At 52.5% G+C, this 18,870-nt stretch overlaps 1 protein-coding gene across 1 annotated transcript; it reads right to left on the minus strand.

The window, feature by feature from the left end:
- Window positions 1–1,644: 1,644 nt before the first annotated feature.
- Window positions 1,645–10,673, minus strand: LOC617396 (serpin B6). The gene is made up of 6 exons (XM_010818632.4): window positions 10,409–10,673; window positions 8,519–8,668; window positions 5,710–5,827; window positions 4,608–4,750; window positions 3,151–3,306; window positions 1,645–2,964 (listed from the first exon to the last, which is right to left on the minus strand). Exons 1-6 carry the CDS (start codon window positions 10,571–10,573, stop codon window positions 2,563–2,565), a joined length of 1,134 nt encoding a protein of 377 aa, XP_010816934.2. The 5' UTR covers window positions 10,574–10,673; the 3' UTR covers window positions 1,645–2,562.
- Window positions 10,674–18,870: the final 8,197 nt, after the last annotated feature.

Raw genomic sequence — 18,870 nt, forward strand, 5'->3', positions numbered from 1 at the left:
AAAAAAGAAAAAAAGAAAAACAGGGCGTTGAACTTCCCGACCCAGGATGCAGTGAGTATAACCATAGTGTCAGTGCAATCAACACTTACAAGAGGTCTTCTGGAAGCTATTTCAGAAGTTTCCCAACACTGTCCAGAAGGGAGGAGGTTTCCACGTTTTTCAAAGGCTTTATTTCATGATCTGACTTTCAGCTCTAGAGAAGAAACAGAGTTGGTTCTGGCAAGCGCACCCCAACAGGTCTGGGTCACCCACCACCACCAAGGTCAGTCCCTCTTGGCCTCCTAACTCTCAGCCCAGTGAGTCCTGTCCGGGTATTGTTAGCAAAAGACCGTGCCTGCTGCTCTGCCTGCGGGCACTCAGATGCCATTTCTCAGCAGCCTACAAAGAGCAATGCTGAGCATGGCCCTGTTCTGCAAAGGTTTCTGGAACTTTGAAGGCGTTTCTCCCTCTAAACTTGGTTTTTCCTTAACTTTGAAGACCTTTCTCCCTCTTAACTTGTTTCTTCCATAACTTTGAAAAATCCTTCTTTAAACTTTTTTCTTCCTTAACTTTGAAGACCTTTCTCTCTCTAAACTTGTTTCTCCATGAGTGCTCCATCCTTGCATAATGAAGATCGTCAACTCAAATAGCAGGGATGTCTCAGCCTCTCCCACGTCATGGCACTGGGCTGGGTGCTGGGCACCTGGCTGAGGACACGACCTCCTACCTGAGGTGCCTCGCAGGTGATGAGAACACCAGAAGTGCTCAGAGGTACTTCCTAGATATTATGTGAAAACATCTAGATGGTGGCTGCTGCTAAGTTGCTTCAGTCGTGTCTGCCTCTGTGCGACCCCATAGACAGCAGCCCACCAGGCTTCCCCATCCCTGGCATTCTCCAGGCAAGAACACTGGAGTGGGTTGCCATTTCCTTCTCCAGTGCATGAAAGTGAAAAGTGAAAGTGAAGTCGCTCAGTCGTGTCCAACCCTTAGCGACCCCATGGAATGCAGCGTACCAGGCTCCTCCCTCCATGAGATATTCCAGGCAAGAGTACTGGAGTGGGGTGCCATCGCCTTGTCCACTAGATGGTGGCAGCTACACACAAATTCCCCAAGAAAGTCCCCGGCAGACACTTCATTCTGGATGGACTTTATGGAGGAGCTTCCGTATTCGGTGTGGTTCCCACTAGGTGACTGGCCTTAGGACAGCCTCATTCTCCTTGACTTGATTTTGTGTCCGTACCTCAACTGCAGTGTCTGGACACATTTCTAAAAGGATGGTGAGGTTCCTGGGGGATGCGATTAAGTACAAATGTTAAAGCCCTTCAGCCAGAGGCAGAGGGAAACAGCATTTTAGAGCCGGGTCTTCCCGGTGATGTCAGAGAACAGGTCCTCTGAGAATGACCTGGGAGGTCCCGGGAGGTGGTGGTGGGGGGAAGGTACATGTGTCCTGGAGGGGACTGAGGAGAAGACAGTGGCAGGAAGGAGCCTTGAAATCCAAGCCAGATCGGGAATGGCCTGCACGCAGCACACGGGACCCAGAGAAGGGCGCCCGGTGGTTCCGGGGTTCCACACAAAGTGCTGGGCAGTCAGCTCCCCTGCTCCCTGCAGCCCTGTCCTCAAGTGTTTTAGCTTCTGTAACGAAACAGGAGGTTGCCGGGAGGAGGGGACCCGAGCGCAGGAAGGTGTCCCAGTGCTCGGCAACACTGAAAGACAGATCAGGCTGATGGATAAAAACGAACGTTGATTAACCAGGAGATTCCTGGATCCCGAGGCTGACCCAGCACCACCCCCAGTGAGGTCAAGCCCCCGAAATGGCACCAGGAGCTGAGAGGAAGGATGTGTGAGTCACAGAGGCAGCCCAGTCAGAGGGCCGGGACCCCTCCTCTGGCTCACTAATCTCCCCCCACCACCACGCTGCGTGTCACATGGCAGAGAAGCGGAACTTCAAGTATGGCCGTTCGGAGGGTTTTTTCCAGACCAAGGAATTTTATGAAAACTACACAGATTGAAAGCTTCAGTTTCACAAGAGGCTTGTCTCTAAAAACCCTGTTCAGTCCTAATGTGGATTTATGACACAGAGGAAAGGACCAGGTTGGACCTAAAGAGACACTTAAGAAGCAAGTCAAATGATAGGGGTAAAATTCCCTGAGACTCAGAACTGAAGCAATCGCAGTGTGCCTCAGAAAGAGGTGAGAGGTCCTGGGTGGGCGGTGAGGGTGGCGGTGACCTGCCCAGGAGCGGAGAGCTGGGAAGGGAGGACCCAGGGTGGTCCTCCTACAGGACAGCGGGAACAGGGAGTCGGGGGGACGTACAGGCTGGGCTACACGCACACACACACACACAGACACACACAGACACAGACACACACACACACACACGCACAGACAGAAACTGACACAGACAGACACACAGACACGCACAGACAGAAACTGACACAGACAGACACACAGACACGCACAGACACACACACAGGCGGTCTCGATCAGCCCTTTATTTGTGGACCTTCGCCAAGGTCACCGGGGTTCCAGCTCTTCGCAGAGATCGGGGAGAGTGGTGAGGGGCACTGGGGGCCCCCCCACCTCGTCACGGCGAGCAGAAGCGGCCGCAGAACAGGATGGCCCCGGTCCTGCTGTGCTGGATGAAGAAGAGGAAGGGGCGGTTGGCATAGAAATGGTGCACGACGCCCAGGCTTCGCCTGATCCTGGCCTCTGAGGCGGCCACGGCCTCCGTGCCCTCCTCGGTGACCTCCAAGAAGGACTTGTGCATGACCTTGGACAGGTGCAGGCCTGGCTGGCACGACATCCCGCTGAAGTCGGCACGGGCCGCGTTGAAGGCGTCGGTCATGCCCAGGTATCGGAGGACGCACTCCATGTCGTAACTCTCCTCCAGCGTGAAGCAGGGCAGGAACACCTCCACCTCCACCTCGGCCAGCACGTCCGGCTTCGTCCACGTGACAAATTTCTCGTAGGTCAGGGCCTTCTCGACCTGGAGGAGAAGGTAGGAGATCTCAGGGTCTGCAGCAGTGCTGCCTTGGGGACCGTTCACTGTGACCCACGCTCCGCGCCCTGTGGGCCCGGGCAACCTGCCAGCTGCACACGAGTTCCCACAGCCCAGTGCCTGGCAGGGATCCAGATTAGACCCTGGGCCCCGGGGACACAGCCGCCTGCTTACCGTGATCAAGTCAGTGCTTTCAAATGGCAGCAGGATGACCATGTTCAGCTCTTGGCCGACGTAGGGAAGCACCAGAATCTGGCTGCAGATTTCTGCAATGCAGGCCGTTTTAAAGGTGGACCAGTTGTAAATCATTAGCGCACGTTTCTGCACGTTCTATAATGGAAATGGATAAACGTTAAGTTGAAACAAGACCCGTGGACACGCTGGACGAGTCATCAGAGCCGTCCACCTGCACCCACACACTCTGTCCTGTCTTCCAGACCCACCCCAGCTCCGCGTCGTCAGCTCGTCTGCACAGCTCCAGCTCCCACCCCTGGTTCCCAGCACTCAGGCCTCAGGCTGCTATTCTCCTGCTGACCCAGGAAGTCTCCACATGGACATTCCCAGCAGGACCTCTCCCCCGGCTCCTGCCCACCTGACATCTGCATCTGAACGCAAAGGAGCCTCCAGTTCGGCTCCCACACTGGCGGCTCGTGTTCCCCTCCACCTGCTCCATCTATACCTTCCCATCTCTGCTCGTGGCGACACCACTCATCCCGCCGCCAAACCCTGGAGGGTCCTGGGTGCCTTTCGTGCCCCACAGCTGACTCTTGTGCAAACCATGTTGGCTCTAGTTTTAAAGACAACAGGGCTGCCCTGGTGGCTCAGGGGTAAATAACCCGCCTTCCAATGCAGGAGACACAGGCTCCATCCCTGGTCTGGGAACACCCCACAGTCCAGGGGCTTCTAAGCCCACAGGCCTGAGCACCGAGCCAAGAGGGCCTCCACCATGGCAGCTGCAGGAAAGGCTCTGCAGCAAGAAGACCGGGCACAGCCAAGATAAATAGATACAATTATTAAAAAGAAAATACAAAACAATCTGACTTGTGCTTCCTACCCTCACCACTCTCAGCCCAGCCACGGTCCTCAGGAAAACTTCCAAGTAACCTCCCTGGTCCTGCACATGGGCCCGAGGGGCTCTGGGAGATCAGAGCCACTGTGAGAGGCCACGGGCTCTGTGAGAGCTCAGAGGAGGGACACAGGAACCAGGAACCTGGGCTGCGGAGACCGCTAGGGAGGCTTCTGGACGGCCCTGCAGAGAAAGGCGTCTGTGTAGGTAGCTCCTGACGGGAGGGAGACAGACGGTAGGATCCAGGCCCATGGAGCGTCACAGCCATGGTCTGGAGTTTGAACTGGATCTTGGGGGTTCTAGGACGCCCAGAGACCTGCGAGCTGCCCCGTGGGATGTGTGATACAAGACGGAACACTGGCCGCACGGATCTCCGCTCATGATACAGCAAAGGCGGAGCAGGAGGAGAGGAAGCCAGGGTGTGCCCAGATCCACATCTGGGCTGCCAAGGCCACAAGAGGCACACGTTCCTTGAGGTCAGCCTCCTGGCAGGCTCCGTAAACCAAGGGGACCCCAGGGACCGTTTCCAAGAACTTCCTTCGCTTTATGACACATTCTCGTTCACCTTGCAGACGTTGAATATCCCTTCCATGGTGCGCCCTTTGAGAAATGGTTTAGCCCAGTTTCCTTTGAAGTAGACGGCGCTCACGAGAACCAGACGTGTCATGGGGTTAACTGAATTTGCAGGGAGCAAGTCTCTAATTTTACCTGCAAAGATTTAAAGAACCAGTTAGCTAACAGGGTTACCTGGTGGAGGTGCTGGGCACAGTAGTCACTGGTCCGTCCCCTGCAGGAGTCAGTGCACAGATCAGAGGGTTCCCTGTCCCCCAGACAACCACGAACAAGGAGTTGTCTGTTTACTCACTAAGTTGGGTCCCACTCTTTGTGACCCCGTGGACTGTAGCCCACCAGGCTCCTGCATCCATGGGGTTCCCCAGGCAAGAATACTGGAGCAGGTTGCCATTTCCTTCTCCAGGGGATCTTTCTGACCCAGGGATCCAACCCGCCTCTCCTGAATTGGCAGGTGGATTCTTTACCATCTGAGCCACCAGGGAAACCCATGCAGGGAGTCTGGCCCCTAAAGCTAAATCAGCAACAAAAGCCTTAAAGTCTCCGCTCAGAAAATACCATGAGTTGCATAAAACACATACAATGAACAAATAATAGGGCAGGATAATTCACAGTGACAGAAAAAGGAATGTTCGGTCTACAACGTGAGGGGACTGTCCTGAAGGGGACAGGCCGAAGCCAGCGTGCAGAGCACGAAAACGAAGAAGCGCAGGTGGACGAGGGCTTGACCGAGTGTCCTGCAGTGATGCTCAGCGACCCGCAGAGCATGCGCTCTGCTGCACAGGCAGGGAGGTGGAGCCCGATCCAGAGTCTTCCTTCCACCCTTTGTGAAAAGGCAGACTATATGAACATTAACTGCAACAGCCAAAAGTCAAAGTGCGATTGCTCTGGAAGAGGTGCACCAAATACTGATGAGGAGGGGAAAAGGTAGAGAAATTGATTACTTACTGAATATATTTCAGAAGTGGATTTGAAAGTTTCCAGTTCTTTAGAGAAAAAAGCCATTTCTGTTTACATTTGATGGTCTTGGGAAGGAACTGATGGAAAATAAGACTGATTCAAATACTGTGCGAACAGAAGTAGTGACACGTCCTCACCTTCTGTCTTTTCGGCTACCCAGGTGTTTATGTGCTTTGTGGGCTCCTCCGTAGCGCTGACAAAGTCCAGCTCTTCCATCTCTGCTTGGTAGAATATGTGGCAGGCATTTTTGAAAGACTAGGAGAGACGGAATGACAGAATCACATGGCTCCAAAACAGACAACACCAACAGCTTACTTCTTTACCGCGCCGACCTCAACACTGATCATTTGACGGTTAGTTGTGTAATGTACAAACGAATGTGCAGAATTAACCTTCAATCTGGTTTCTCAGTTTTCAGCTACATTGAATAAATAACTGAGTAAAATCACAGGCTTCCCAGGTGGCACAGTGGTAATGAATACACCTGCCAGTGTTGGAGATGAGGGTTTGATCTCTGTGTGAGGAAGATCCCCTGGAGAAGGAAGTGGCAACACACTGCAGTATTCTTGCCTGGACATTCCCACGCACAGAAGAGCCTGATCCACGGGATCGCAAGGAGTCAGACACGACTTAGCGACTAAACAACAACACAGCCATTCAAGAGAGGCGATGCGGCAACACTGCCGCCAGCACACGTTCCGGGCGTCACTGCCGTGTGACCCTGGAAAGGTGCAGCGTCTCTCTGGCTTCCTTGCCCCCTGGAAGCAAGGACGCAGCAGTAGCTACATCTCAGAGGTGCTCTGAGGACCAGGAGAATTGGCTCTGCCGATGTCACGTGGCTGAGTTCTCCGCACACTGTGGCCCCTGTATCTTGTGGTCCAGGTGCCTCATTTCATAGAACCCTCACATCATTCAGGCTCTGCCAACCTACTGCTCCAGTTCTTAATCGGGGCTTTTGGAAAAGATGTCCATCTCCCAGTCTAAGAAAATAGTCTGGAAGCAAAGTGGTCACCTACAAGTCGATACCTCATCATACCCTTGGTGATTTCAACAGCTTTTAAACACATCTGAAAACAAGTGCCTGCTTCTTAAAATACTATTTAGTGAGTAATGACCAGTCAAAACCAAACTAAAGCAATATCTAATCATACACGGCCATTGGTATTGGATTCGTGGAATACTCGATCACTGTGAAATAACTGACAAATATTTCTCATCTTTTGATTTTATGTTCCATATCAAAAACATTTTAAATATCAATGCTGTTCTTCAAATATCCACCAGCAAAAAAAGGAAGTTAAGGAAAATTAGCCAGTTTTTTGTGTTTATTGAAAATTTTGCTTTTTTGTACATCTAAGGCTCAAAGATGACAATAAACTTGCATGTAGCTAAGATTGATAAAAACAAGTAAACCAGGTTCTAAAAAAAAGTTCCCACCAAGCTGTACAAACCTTACAAATATTTGACCTCATGGTGACTTTGTTCACTTTACACCACCTGTTTTAAAACAGTTAATTTAGAGTCTGAAACAAGTGTGAAAAATAATGTAAAAAATCATATAACAGAATAGGATCGCTATCCTAACACATGATTAACTCATTAAAAAAAAAAGACATAAAGCCCAAAAGTAAAATACACATAGGGCATATAATAGGCAATTTTCAGAAAAGATACAAATGTTTGATCACCATGAAAAGCTGCTCAGTCTCGTGAGCAATCAGAATGTTAAAGCCTGAGCACCTGCAGCGCTGGGGAGAGGGTGGACGCACCCACCCCGCTACCCTTCCTGAGGACGACGGGAAGGGCTGCAGCCGTCGGGGTGGGAATGAGGCAGAATTCACTGAGATCTGAGAGCCTCCCTCTGTCCCTTCCCTCTAAAGTCCATCTGGAGTAGCACCCACACACAGGACAGAACCACACACACAGGGTCCCTGCCGGCTCGGCCCAGGCTGGGCCCCACCCCACGCCCACCCGGGGCTGGCGGCTGCGTCTTGGTACAGCCACCCCTGAGCACGCCGCCCGCCACCGTGAGGAAGGGTGAGGCAGACACACACTGCTGCCGAGGCTGAAGCCCCATCACTGTGGCCACCAGATACGAAGAGCCGACCCATCGGAAAAGACCCTGATGCTGGGAGACATCGAAGGCAAAGGAGAAGAGGGGACAGAGGACGAGGGGTTGGATGCATCACCGATTCAATGGACGTGACTCTGAGCAAACTCTGGGACGCAGTAGAGGACAGAGGAGCCTGGGCTGCTGCAGCCCACGGGGTCAGAAAGAGTCGGACACGGCTCAGCGACTGAACAGCAGCCACACAGGTAGTGAGATGCAAAGCCTTTCTCTAGGTACAGGGCACAAGCCCTCAGACTGGGCGCGGGGGCGACATGGAAGAGAGTGTGGCAGGACTCTGGCTCTGTCTGCGTTTTATATAATAAGAACACACTCACAGGTTACTTGAGGTGTGTATGAAAAAAATTTAAAAATCAGGAAAGCAGTGTGATTAAATAGAACCAGAGTAAAAAACACAAAAATTAAAAAAAATTTCTGCATAGGAAAAGATAATCAAAATGTTTACATGTATAAAAGAATTGAGCAAGTCTCACAATGCACAAAATACTTCCAACACGTGAAAAACAACATCAGAAATATTCTATTTGATCACTTCCCTGTTTGGGCCAACTCCTCTGCAACTGTGGTATGATCCGTGTTAGTTCTCTGACAATCATCTCACTGAAGCTTCATGAATATGTGAACAAGGCTGTTACAGGGCTCCTCTTACAGCCAATGACTGAACGGTTCCAGGAAGCGTGAGGTCGTGACTGGGGTCCCACACCCCGCCCTCCGTGTGGGTCTCAGCCCACAAGGCCTGTCTGCACCACAAGGCCCGCCTCCCGTCTCCACACGACCTCGGTCTCTATCTGCTTCAGGCAATCGGGAGTATGACTTACTGAGAGGAAATCGTAGGGCTTCTCTCCAAAAAGCCTGTTGGCAGTTCTGAGCAAGTACTGTGTGTCCGTCCTATTAACTTCGCTGAGAAGGTTCTGGAAATCCTGGTGGACATCTTCACCTCCCCCACTGCTCTTGTTTAGAGAAAGCGTCTGAAATCAAAAACAGATAAAACCCACCACTGCAGTAAGCCCGGACTACAGGAAATGGACACAACACTAAAGTCAGCCTAAGCACCGAACTGATCCTCACCGCAGCTTAAAACAAGACTCACCCAAATAAAGGCACAGTGGCTCTGGGAAGTTCCCCAGCCTGCCTCCCGCAGGGGCTCAGGCAGCGACAGCGGGAGCAGAAATGCCCCTTGAGAGCCCAGGGCCCTGTGCTCACGGTCTGCCTGCAGACAGGGCCGTGGACAGGCCTCCTGTCTCTGCACAACAGGCCACATCTTTGGGTCTGGACTGGCCTTGGGACGGGCTCCGACCAGCGGGACACAGAAGTGGCTCTTCCGGGCCCGGGCCTTCGTAAAGGCCTGGCACCCCCACGTTCGTGTCTTGCCCCCTGTTGCCAGGGCGCAGAAATGCCCAGCCATCCTGCTGGGGCCTTGTGACAACACGGCAGAGCAGACACACGGAGGAGAGCACCTCGCGGGATCAGGGCCGCTCCTGGACCATGAGGAGCCCAGCGGGCACCATGCGGCCAGGACACAGAGTGCCAGGCACGGTCCCGGTCATTCCGGGTCATGGGAGGTTTGTTTGGGAGCCACCAAGAGAAGGTCCAGACAGACATTCGGCCCGGTTCCGCTGTAACACGAACCTAAAGCCTGGGCAAGGGCTTTGCACCCAGTGACCGGCCGAGGCCGGAGGGCTGGGGGGCACCACTGCTGGAGGAGAGGAGCTCAGGCAGGAGCCCTGGAGAGACCCCCATGCAGGGCGGGAAGACCTGCCCTGCCCCTAAAATCGGAATCTGCACAGGAGGTGCCCAGAGAGAGGGCGGCCCCTTCAGAGTTGGGAGAGTGGGAGCGGAGACAGTGCCGAGCTCAAGAGGGGACTGCTCCCTTTTCAGCAGAACTTAAAGGGAACACACGCGTCTCCCAGGCGGCACAGTGGTAAAGGATCCACCTGCCAGTGCAGGAGACTCAAGACTCGTGGGTTCGATCCCTGGGTCGGGAAGATCCCCTGGAGGACATGGCAACCCACACCAGTGTTCTTTCTGGAGAACCCCATGGACAGAGGAGCCTGGAGGGCTACAGTCCACGGGGAAGCAGAGAGTCAGAGATGACTGAGCACGAGCACCCGCGTATTTGTGCCCTAACACTTGCTGGGTGGAGGGTGCCAATGTTTCTCACTCCCAGCCTCTCCAGCTGGCACAGGACCCTGAAAGTGATGGCCTTAGGGCAAAGGTCAAACTCAAGGCCAGGCTCAAGGGCGGGATCAGGACTCTGTTAAACCTGGAGACCCTCGGACCCCAGGCAATTGGGAAGGGTAAGGGCACCCCACGTGCGGGAAGGCTGTGACCCCCAGGGGGCCAGAGGTCAGCGCCCCGAGGCCACTGCAGCCCAGGAGCTGGCGTCCACACCCTGTGCAGCCTGCCCGGGGCCGGCTCTGGGCGTCTCGGCAGGACGGGCCTCGGCCAGCAGGGCCTTGGGCAGCGGGTCCGAGCAGAGGCTCGATGACGCTTGCTCATTCAAGCCTGTCCTGCTGGAATCGGGTGCTGCGCGGTCAGGAGCCCCAGACCACCAGCCAGAGAGACGCTGAGGGGACGCCCAGGGACGGGGCAGATGGGGGAGTAGGCCTGTCTGTCGAGCAAGGCCTTTGGGATTCAATCGTGTACACCAGCTCACGGGCCAAAGAAAGAGCTTCAGCTGCCGCCCAGAAGCGGCTTCCCGAACGTACCTGGCACATCTGGGCTGCGGTGTTGCCCCTGGCCCCCAGGAGGACCATGGCCAGGGCAGAGGAGATGCTTAGGGGTGCGATAAGCACATTTTTCGAGCTGCCCTCACCCAGCTTTTTCAGAAGGGTCAAGGCAAAGGTGCCGTTTGCTTCTGACAGCGCATCCATGGTGGCGAGGCTGAAAGGATGGATTTAAAATCAGTGTCACGCAAATTCAGGCTACAAGTCGACAGCATCTCACTCTTCTCTTAACTGTTGTTAGCACTGACGCTCTGCTTGGACGAGCAAACAGCTACACGCACAAAACTCAGTTTCCTCGGGGGGCACTCAGACCCTCCTGTGGGCTTCTGACACGTGAACATGGCTGAGACACGCTGCTGACACAGAGAGGGTGCTGGGCCTGGGAGGGTGGGAGGGAGCTATTGGCTTTTTTTCTCATTTCTATTGTGTTTGGGGCCTCTAGGTATGATTTTATACCAAGAATCACTCAAAATGATCAATCCAAACACAATTACACAAGTTGAATGTTTTGTAAAGAGAGAGAAAGACCCCACTGAGCATGATCTGAAGCCTTGAGATAAAGGACAAGAAAACCCCGTACCAAGAACACGAAAGCCTCAAAGACAAGCCCCCGTGACGCCCAGGTCTCCTCCTCTGGGACCTCTGCCTGTGCCAAAGCCCGAATCCAGGGCCCCGTTCCGAGCCCTTGCCGCCCCAGGCCCCAGCCCTGTCACCCCGCTCGGGACAAGGGCTCAGGACGCGCCCACATCCACCTCCAGGGCCCGGCCTCGGAGGTTGACAGCCCCGCCACGGAGGGCGTTCGGTCCAGAACAGGACACTGTGGGGAGGGGCGGGGGTGCGCAAGGGTTCAGGGCCTCTCTGCCTGGTGGGAAGGGATGACAGCTGAGAGATCCCCAGTTCTTCAACAGAAAGCAGCGTCAGTCCTAGATACCGACGTGGGAGAAACAAGCAGGTGAGCCTGAGGAAAGGGCGCGAAGCCACAGGGCGTGCAGGCTGGCAGCCCCGCTCCGGGCCCTGCGTCAGCTCCCTGATTTCTGCTCCCTGAATGAGGACGGGGACGCACCAGGTAATCTGTGCTCCTGATGGCGTGCAGGGCAGCTCACCCCAGAACACTCCACTGCAGCACACTGATTGCTCTGAAGTAAAGAGACTTGAGAAATAGCTGGTGCAAAAAGCGTGCTCTGCCCTTCTGCTCACCCTGAAAGCTGAAAATAAATCTCCATGTGGAAATATCGTCCCTGTACCAGAGGTAGAGAGACATCTTTATGGCCAAAGAGGGAAACAAAAGGCTGAAAAGGCTGTACAAGGAACCAGCAAACCCTGTTTCTTCACAAACTTGCTCCCCAGGCAAAAACCCCTTGTTTTGTCAAATCTTCACACACACACAAAGCTGCCTGCCTTGTCACTTCTTGAGTCTTATATCTTCAAGGTTCACACAAAATTCAGTGGCGTTGGTTTTTTGCTATTGATTTGTCTTAGGTCAATTTAATTTCTAGACCAGCCAGGAAGAATGTAGAGGAGAGGAAACACTCCCCCCACACACATTCTCTTCCATCTTTAATATCCAATTTCTTGCTTAGTAGCTAAGTCATGTCTGACTCTTTGGTGATTCCATGGACTACAGCCTACCTGGCCCCTCTGTCCATGGATTTTCCAAGCAAGAATACTGGAGTGGGTTGCCATTTCCTTCTCCAGGGGATCTTTCCGACCCAGGGCTGAACCCGAGGCTCCTGCATTGCAGAAGAATGCTTTCCACTGAGCCAGCAGGACAGGCCTTAATATCCAATACCTTAACACTAATACAGAAAAAAGCAGAGTGCACTTGTCTTCAAAGGCCACAGCGATGCTGGTGGTAGTTCTTTCCGTCCACTGACAACAGTTGCTGATGGTCATTAAAGGTGAGCGCACACCCACTCCCTGTGAAACCGCTAAACTGAAAAGGAAGGAATGAAGCGGTGAGGCCCAGAGGTTTGTTCAGGGTACTCTGACGGCAGAAAATACATCAATCGCGAGATAAGTGAACAGCCCACGCTGATACAGGCCCCGAAATCAGACAGGAAATGGTGCTTCGTGCACTCCCCGGGGCACTGAGACAGGACACCAGAGGCAGCACCGTGCTCCCCAGGCAGGAACTCGGGAGGGTCCTGTACCCAGGGCTGGTGTGAATTGCTCTGATAGTTCAGGCCCTGCAGACTCAACTCAGGAAACAGTGCAAAGGGAATCTCATTATCAGCTTTAGGAAAGGTATAAGAACATATAACAAAGATGAAATAGACCCATGGACTTCCCTAGTTGCTCAGTTGGTAGAGAATCTACCTGCAATGTAGGAGACCCCACTTTGATTCCTGAGTTGGGAAGATCTGCTGCAGAAGGGATAGGCTACCCACTCCAATATTCTTGGGCTTCACTTGTGGCTTAGCTGGTAAAGAATCCCCCTGCAACGTGGGAGACCTGGGTTCGACCCCTGGGTTGGGAAGATCCTCTGGAGACGGGAAAGGCTACCCAGTCCAGCATTCTGCCCTGGAGAATTCCATGGACTGTATAGGCCATGGGGTCTCAAAGAGTCGGACATGACTGAGTGACTTTAACTTTCACTAAGGTGACAATGGCAGCCCACTCCAGTGCTCTTGCCTGGAAAATCCCACGGACGGAGGAGCCTGGTGGGCCGAAGTCCATGGGGTTGCTAGGAGTCGGACCTGTCTGAGCGACTTCACTTTCACTTTTCACTTTCATGCATTGGAGAAGGAAATGGCAACCCACTCCAGTGTTCTTGCCTGGAGAATCCCAGGGACAGGGGAGCCTGGTGGGCTGCCGTCTCTGGGGTTGCACAGAGTCGGACACAACTGAAGCGACTTAGCAGCAGCAGCAGGGTGACAGTAAGGCTTGTTTTAATGACTCTCTGGGCTTAAAGTAATCTTAAGGTGCTACCCTCGCCACACAGGGCACTGTGCCATCCCAGCTGCCCCCAAGTCACCCTGACTGCCAGGCACAGCTGAGGAGGAGGTGGGTCTTCTGAGCTTAGGTTCCCCCTTCACTGGGATTTTACCAGGCCTTGACCAAATACCGATTTTCAGTTCCTTGCAAACCGATGTCTTTCCTTAAAGTGAAGTTTGTGTGCCCCCTATCTGGGCTGTGTAATGCAGGGCTCCATTGTGTAAAGTGGCTCTGAGGCTCTTAGTTTAAATCTTGGGCCTTTAGGTTGGTTGATGTAACTACCGTGCTTGTGAGCCTCGCAGCCGGGAATAAGCACTTGTACGCAGCAATCACAGAGGGGTCTCAGGCAGCATTTCCTGGAACAGGACTGAAATCTTCTTGCGCCTTTTCAGAGCTCATCTTGTTTCCTTCATCCTGAGCTTATTAAGAGTCTCACGACTTTTTACAAACGAGATATTTCAATTAGCTTAGATAGATAATGAAATTGGACTTCCCTGGTGGCTCAGATGGTAAAGAATCCTCCTGCAGTGCAGGAGACCAAGGTTCGATCCCTGGGTCAGGAAGATCCCTTGGAGAAGGACATGACAACCCACTCAAGTATTCTTGCCCGGAGAATTCTCTGTCCATGACAGAGGAGCCTGGAAAGGTACAGTCCATGGGGTCCCAAGGAGTCACACTCGACTGAGGGACTAACCCCTGCCTTCTTCAAACTGGCAACTCAAGAAACTTCCCCTACCCCTTCCCCTCTGGGAACTTTTAAGGCCCCTGTCACCCCTGTGGACTGACTGTTCTTCTGTGCACCTCCTACCGGCCGGCGCAGAAGTTGTTATCTGCAGGGCACTGGGCAAGGCATGGCTGCCTGCTGCGGGCAGAGAGCTCTGCTCTCATCTGCCTCCCTCTCCTGCATTTTCCATCTCATTTTCTGCAAGACACAGTTGACTTTCTCTTCCAATTTTTCTAGTGCTTTTCTCCAACCTTAGCCATTCTATCCCTCATTACTAAAGACTCCGAGTCCTCTGCTGTTCTTTCCTGCCCTCCGCTCCAGTTACCTGGAGAATGTCAGTCACAGGCTGCTGTGTTGTCTTCTGCTCCTCTCATTCTCTCTCTTCTTCTGGGGTTTTTGCTGCTGTGGTTGGTGTTTATAATACTTGGCTGTCTTTCATACACAGGCTTTCCACAAATGCCTGACAATACTGGGATGTTCGTTATATTAAGGAGAAAACACAAAACAAGGTTGGAAATTGTTTACATGGCAGGATGTGAGTGATCTAGGGGTGAGCAGCTTTTTTTTTTTTTCGTGTGGATCCAGCAAATGAAGGAGCCTCCTGGTCTGGTGGCAGGCAGGGTAGAGGCTGGGTGGTCCACGGGACCTGTAATCCCCTCCTTTCAGTATGAAGCAGGGCAAAGGCTACTAGAGTTTTGCCAAGAGAACGCACTGGTCACAGCAAACAAGGCCACGGCAAAGGCAGAGGAGCCAGAGACCAATCGCCAACATCCGCTGGGTCATCGAAGAGCAAGAGGGTTCCAGGAAAAGATCTATCTCTGCTTCATTGACTATGCCAAAGCCGTTGACTGTGCGGATCACAATAAACTTGAAAATTCTGAAAGAGATGGGAATAGCAGACCACCTGACCTGCCTCTTGAGAAATCCGTATGCAGGTCAGGAAGCAACAGTTAGAACTGGACATGGAACAACACACTGGTTCCAAATAGGAAAAGGAGTACATCAAAGCTGTATATTGTCACCCTGCTTATTTAACTTATATGCAGAGCACATCATGAGAAATGCCGGGCTGGATGAAGCACAAGCTGGAATCAAGATTGCCGGGAGAAACATCAATAACCTCAGATATGCAGATGACACCACCTTTATGGCAGAAAGTGAAGAAGAACAAAAAAACCTCCTGATGAAAGTGAAAGAGGAGAGTGAAAAAGTTGGCTTAAAGCTCAACATTCAGAAAACTAAGATCATGGCATCTTGTCCCATCACTTCGTGGCAAATAGATGGGGAAACAGTGGAAACAGTGGTTGACTTTATTTTGGCGGGCTCCAAAGTCACTGCAGAAGGTGATGGCAGCCATGAAATGAAAAGACACTTACTCCTTGAAAGAAAAGTTATGACCAACCTAGACAGCATATTAAAAAACAGAGACATTACTTTGCCAACAAAGGTCTATTTAGTCAAAGCTATGGTTTTCCCAGTAGTCAGGTATGGATGTGAAAGTTGGACTATAAAGAAAGCTGAGCGGTGAAGAAGTGATGTTTTTGAGCTGTGGTGTTGGAGAAGACTCTTGAGAGTGCCTTGGACTGAAAGGAGATCCAACCAGGCCATCCTAAAGGAAATCAGTCCTTAATATTCATTGGAAGGACTGATGCTGAAGGTGAAACTCCAATTCTTTGGCCACCTGATGGGAAGAATTGACTCATTTGAAAAGACCCTGATGCTGGGAAAAATTGAAGGCGGGAGGAGAAGGGGATGACAGAGGATGAGACAGTTGGATGGCATCACCAACTCAATGGACATGAGTTTGGATAAACTCTGGGAGTTGGTGAGGGCAGGGAGGCCTGGCGTTCTGTGGTCCATGGGGTTGCAAAGAGTTGGACATGACTAAGCAACTGAACTGAACTGAACTGAGATAATCCAGGATTATCTCATTTCAAGATCCTTGATCACATTTGCAAAGACCCCCACTCCCAAGAAGGTCATGTGCACAGATCACAGGTGAGTCTCCTGAAGGGGCAAGTTTGGGTCTGTCACAGTGTGTGCGTGTGTGCTGACACAATCACACCGAGATACAGAGGGACATTGGAAGTATCTGATCAGGGCAGAGCTTGCACACTTATATGAGTTTGGATAAACGCTGGGAGTGTGTGAAGGGCAGGGAGGCCTGATGGGCTGCAGTCCATGGGGTCGCAAAGAGTCGGACGCGACTCAGCGACGGAACGAGACAACACGAGAGACAAGCTAAACACATGGTCACACATCTACAAACTCTTTTTTGAGCAGAGTAAAACAGTACTTTCATGTTGAAAAACCACTTCCTCGCTTATTACCTGGTTTCTCCGTCAACTGTGAAATAAATCTCCAAACACTGAGTACCATTTACTAAGATCCTTCTTATTTGTCCTGAGCCGTGAATTTGAAAATAACCTGTCACATAATCATAAGCTGACTTTCTTGTTCACTTTGTAATAACATAAAAATCCTTACTAGTCAATCATAAAAAGATTAAAGAAGGCTTAATCCTAAAAAAGAAAAAAAAAAGGACCAAATTTAAGAAATTTATCATAAAGACATTGCAGGTATCAAAGAAAACGATAAACAGTCTAGTGGGACTTTTACATTAAGGGACAGCTCTTCTGCATTGCATGCACATGCCAGTAAGAAGCACACACATTTCACAAGACCCCAAGCGGGCGCGGGGGTCCAGGATCCACACTCACAGCGTCGTGATGTCCACTGCCCGGCCACCCCACCTTCCGCCTCGCGCAGGCCAGTGCCGCGGCCCCACTGCCCCACAGGTACAGTAAGGAGCGCGGTCAGGAGCGGGCTGGGCAGGGACCCTGGCGCTGGGGCCCAAATACCTGGGTTGGAGGGGCGGGCAGAGCAGGAGGGGCGGATGGATTGAGCCATGCCGGAGGGCGGGGCGACAGTTAGACCTGCACAGGGAGCAACAGCATCTTCCTACCCCCGAAGCCCACCTAGGTAGCAGAGCTGGAAACCCCCACGCTCTATGGGTTGGAAGCTGATTGTACGGAGGACTCTATCAGGTCAGAAAGGAGGCGAGGGATAAAACTGATCAAACACGCTCTTCCTCTTCTGTGGGTTCAGAGGGATGGGAAAGAGGTTGTGTCTCTGTGCAGCGGGTGGAGGCTCTGATGGGCAGGTAACCAGCTCGATGGGGCAGAAGGTCAGAGCTAGTGATGCAGTGGGGCGTGGGCTGGGCTCCCGGGGTGACAGAGGAGCCGAGCCCGAGGGAGGGGTGAGGTCCAGGGGCGGCTGGAGGCGGAACAACCAGGCGGAGTCACTGGTGGGAAAGGGCTCCCGCTCCCAGGAGGTACACTCAGGACCGGGCAGAGCGTGTGGGCCGGGGAGCGCCCAAGGTGAGGCAGGCAGGCTGGAAGGATTGAGCAGGGCTGGACTGGAAAGAACCTGGAGGCCGTTCTGAGGAATTGGGGTTTTATCCATCAGTCATGGCGCTGTGGTGTCGGAAAAGACTCTTGAGAGTCCTTGAACTGCAAGGCAATCACCCAGATAATCCTGAAGGAAATAAATCCTGAATATTCATTGGAAGGACTGAGGCTGAAGCTGAAGCTCTAATACTTTAGTCACCTGATGTGAAGAGCTGACTCATTGGAAAAGACCCTGATGCTGGGAAAGATTGCAGGCAGGAGGAGAAGGGGATGACAGAGGATGAGATGGTTGGATTGATCATTAACTCAGTGGACATGAGTTTGAGCAAGCTCTGGGAGATGGTGATGGACAGGGAAGGGGTCGACTGGAAACAACAGGGTTCAAACTGGATGAGTAACATGATTCCTTCATTGATCTGTTTCCTCCCCTCCCTCCCATCCGTTTCCTTTCTGACTCCAGCACCAGCCCTCAGGATGGACTGGGTGCAGGGGGAGAGGACCCAGGGGCCCTTAGGACTCGGCTCTGGGACCAGGGCACAGCCAGGCGGGCCTGAGCCTGGGCAGTGCAGCAGTGACGGGATGCTGCCCAGAGCTGATGAGGGCGGGCATCACAGGATGTGAGAACCAGGTGGACTGGGGGCAAGGGGCCAGGAAAGGAGTGGAGATGCAGGTGCCAGTTACTAATCTAACTCAGGTATCTGTACTCATTGTGATGTGATTAAGTGAAAGAGAGCCTCCCGGGGAAGAGGGGGTCAGGGGTGTAACGTAGCATTGCTGTGCTCAGTGGTCAGTTGTGCCGGACTCCTTGAGACCCTGTGGACTGTCGCCCACCATGGACTGAAAATCCACCCGTAGGATTTTCATTTCCTGCTCCAGGGGAGCTTGCTGACCCAGGGGTCAAACCCGCATCTCCTGTCAAAGAGGACTCACGGTGCTTGCGGAGCATGAAGTGAAGGTGTCCAGGAGACAAGTAGGAACAGAGCAGGATATGGGACGTGGGTGCAGGAGCCGCATGCGGGATTCACCGGCCCAGCTGCGCCTGTGTGTCAGAGTCATAGCTGAGGACAGAAGCTGAGGCCCCGCCAGAGTGAGAGTGAAAGTCGCTCTGTTGTGTCCGACTCTGTGACCCATGGATTGTGTGGTTCATGTTTAGAATTCTGCAGGCCAGAATGCTGGAGTGGGTAGCCTTTCCCTTCTACACGAGATCTTCCTGACCTTGGGATCGAACTTGGGTATCCGCCATCGCAGGCCAATTCTTTACCATCTGAGCCACCAGAGAAGACCCAAAGAGATACACAGGGGACATGAACTCCTTCTAACAATCAGTTAAAACTCAAAAGATTTTGAAATGTTATCTTTTCCAACTAAATTTTCCT

Source organism: Bos taurus, chromosome 23, assembly GCF_002263795.3.
Source record: "Bos taurus isolate L1 Dominette 01449 registration number 42190680 breed Hereford chromosome 23, ARS-UCD2.0, whole genome shotgun sequence".
Taxonomy (NCBI): domain Eukaryota; kingdom Metazoa; phylum Chordata; class Mammalia; order Artiodactyla; family Bovidae; genus Bos; species Bos taurus.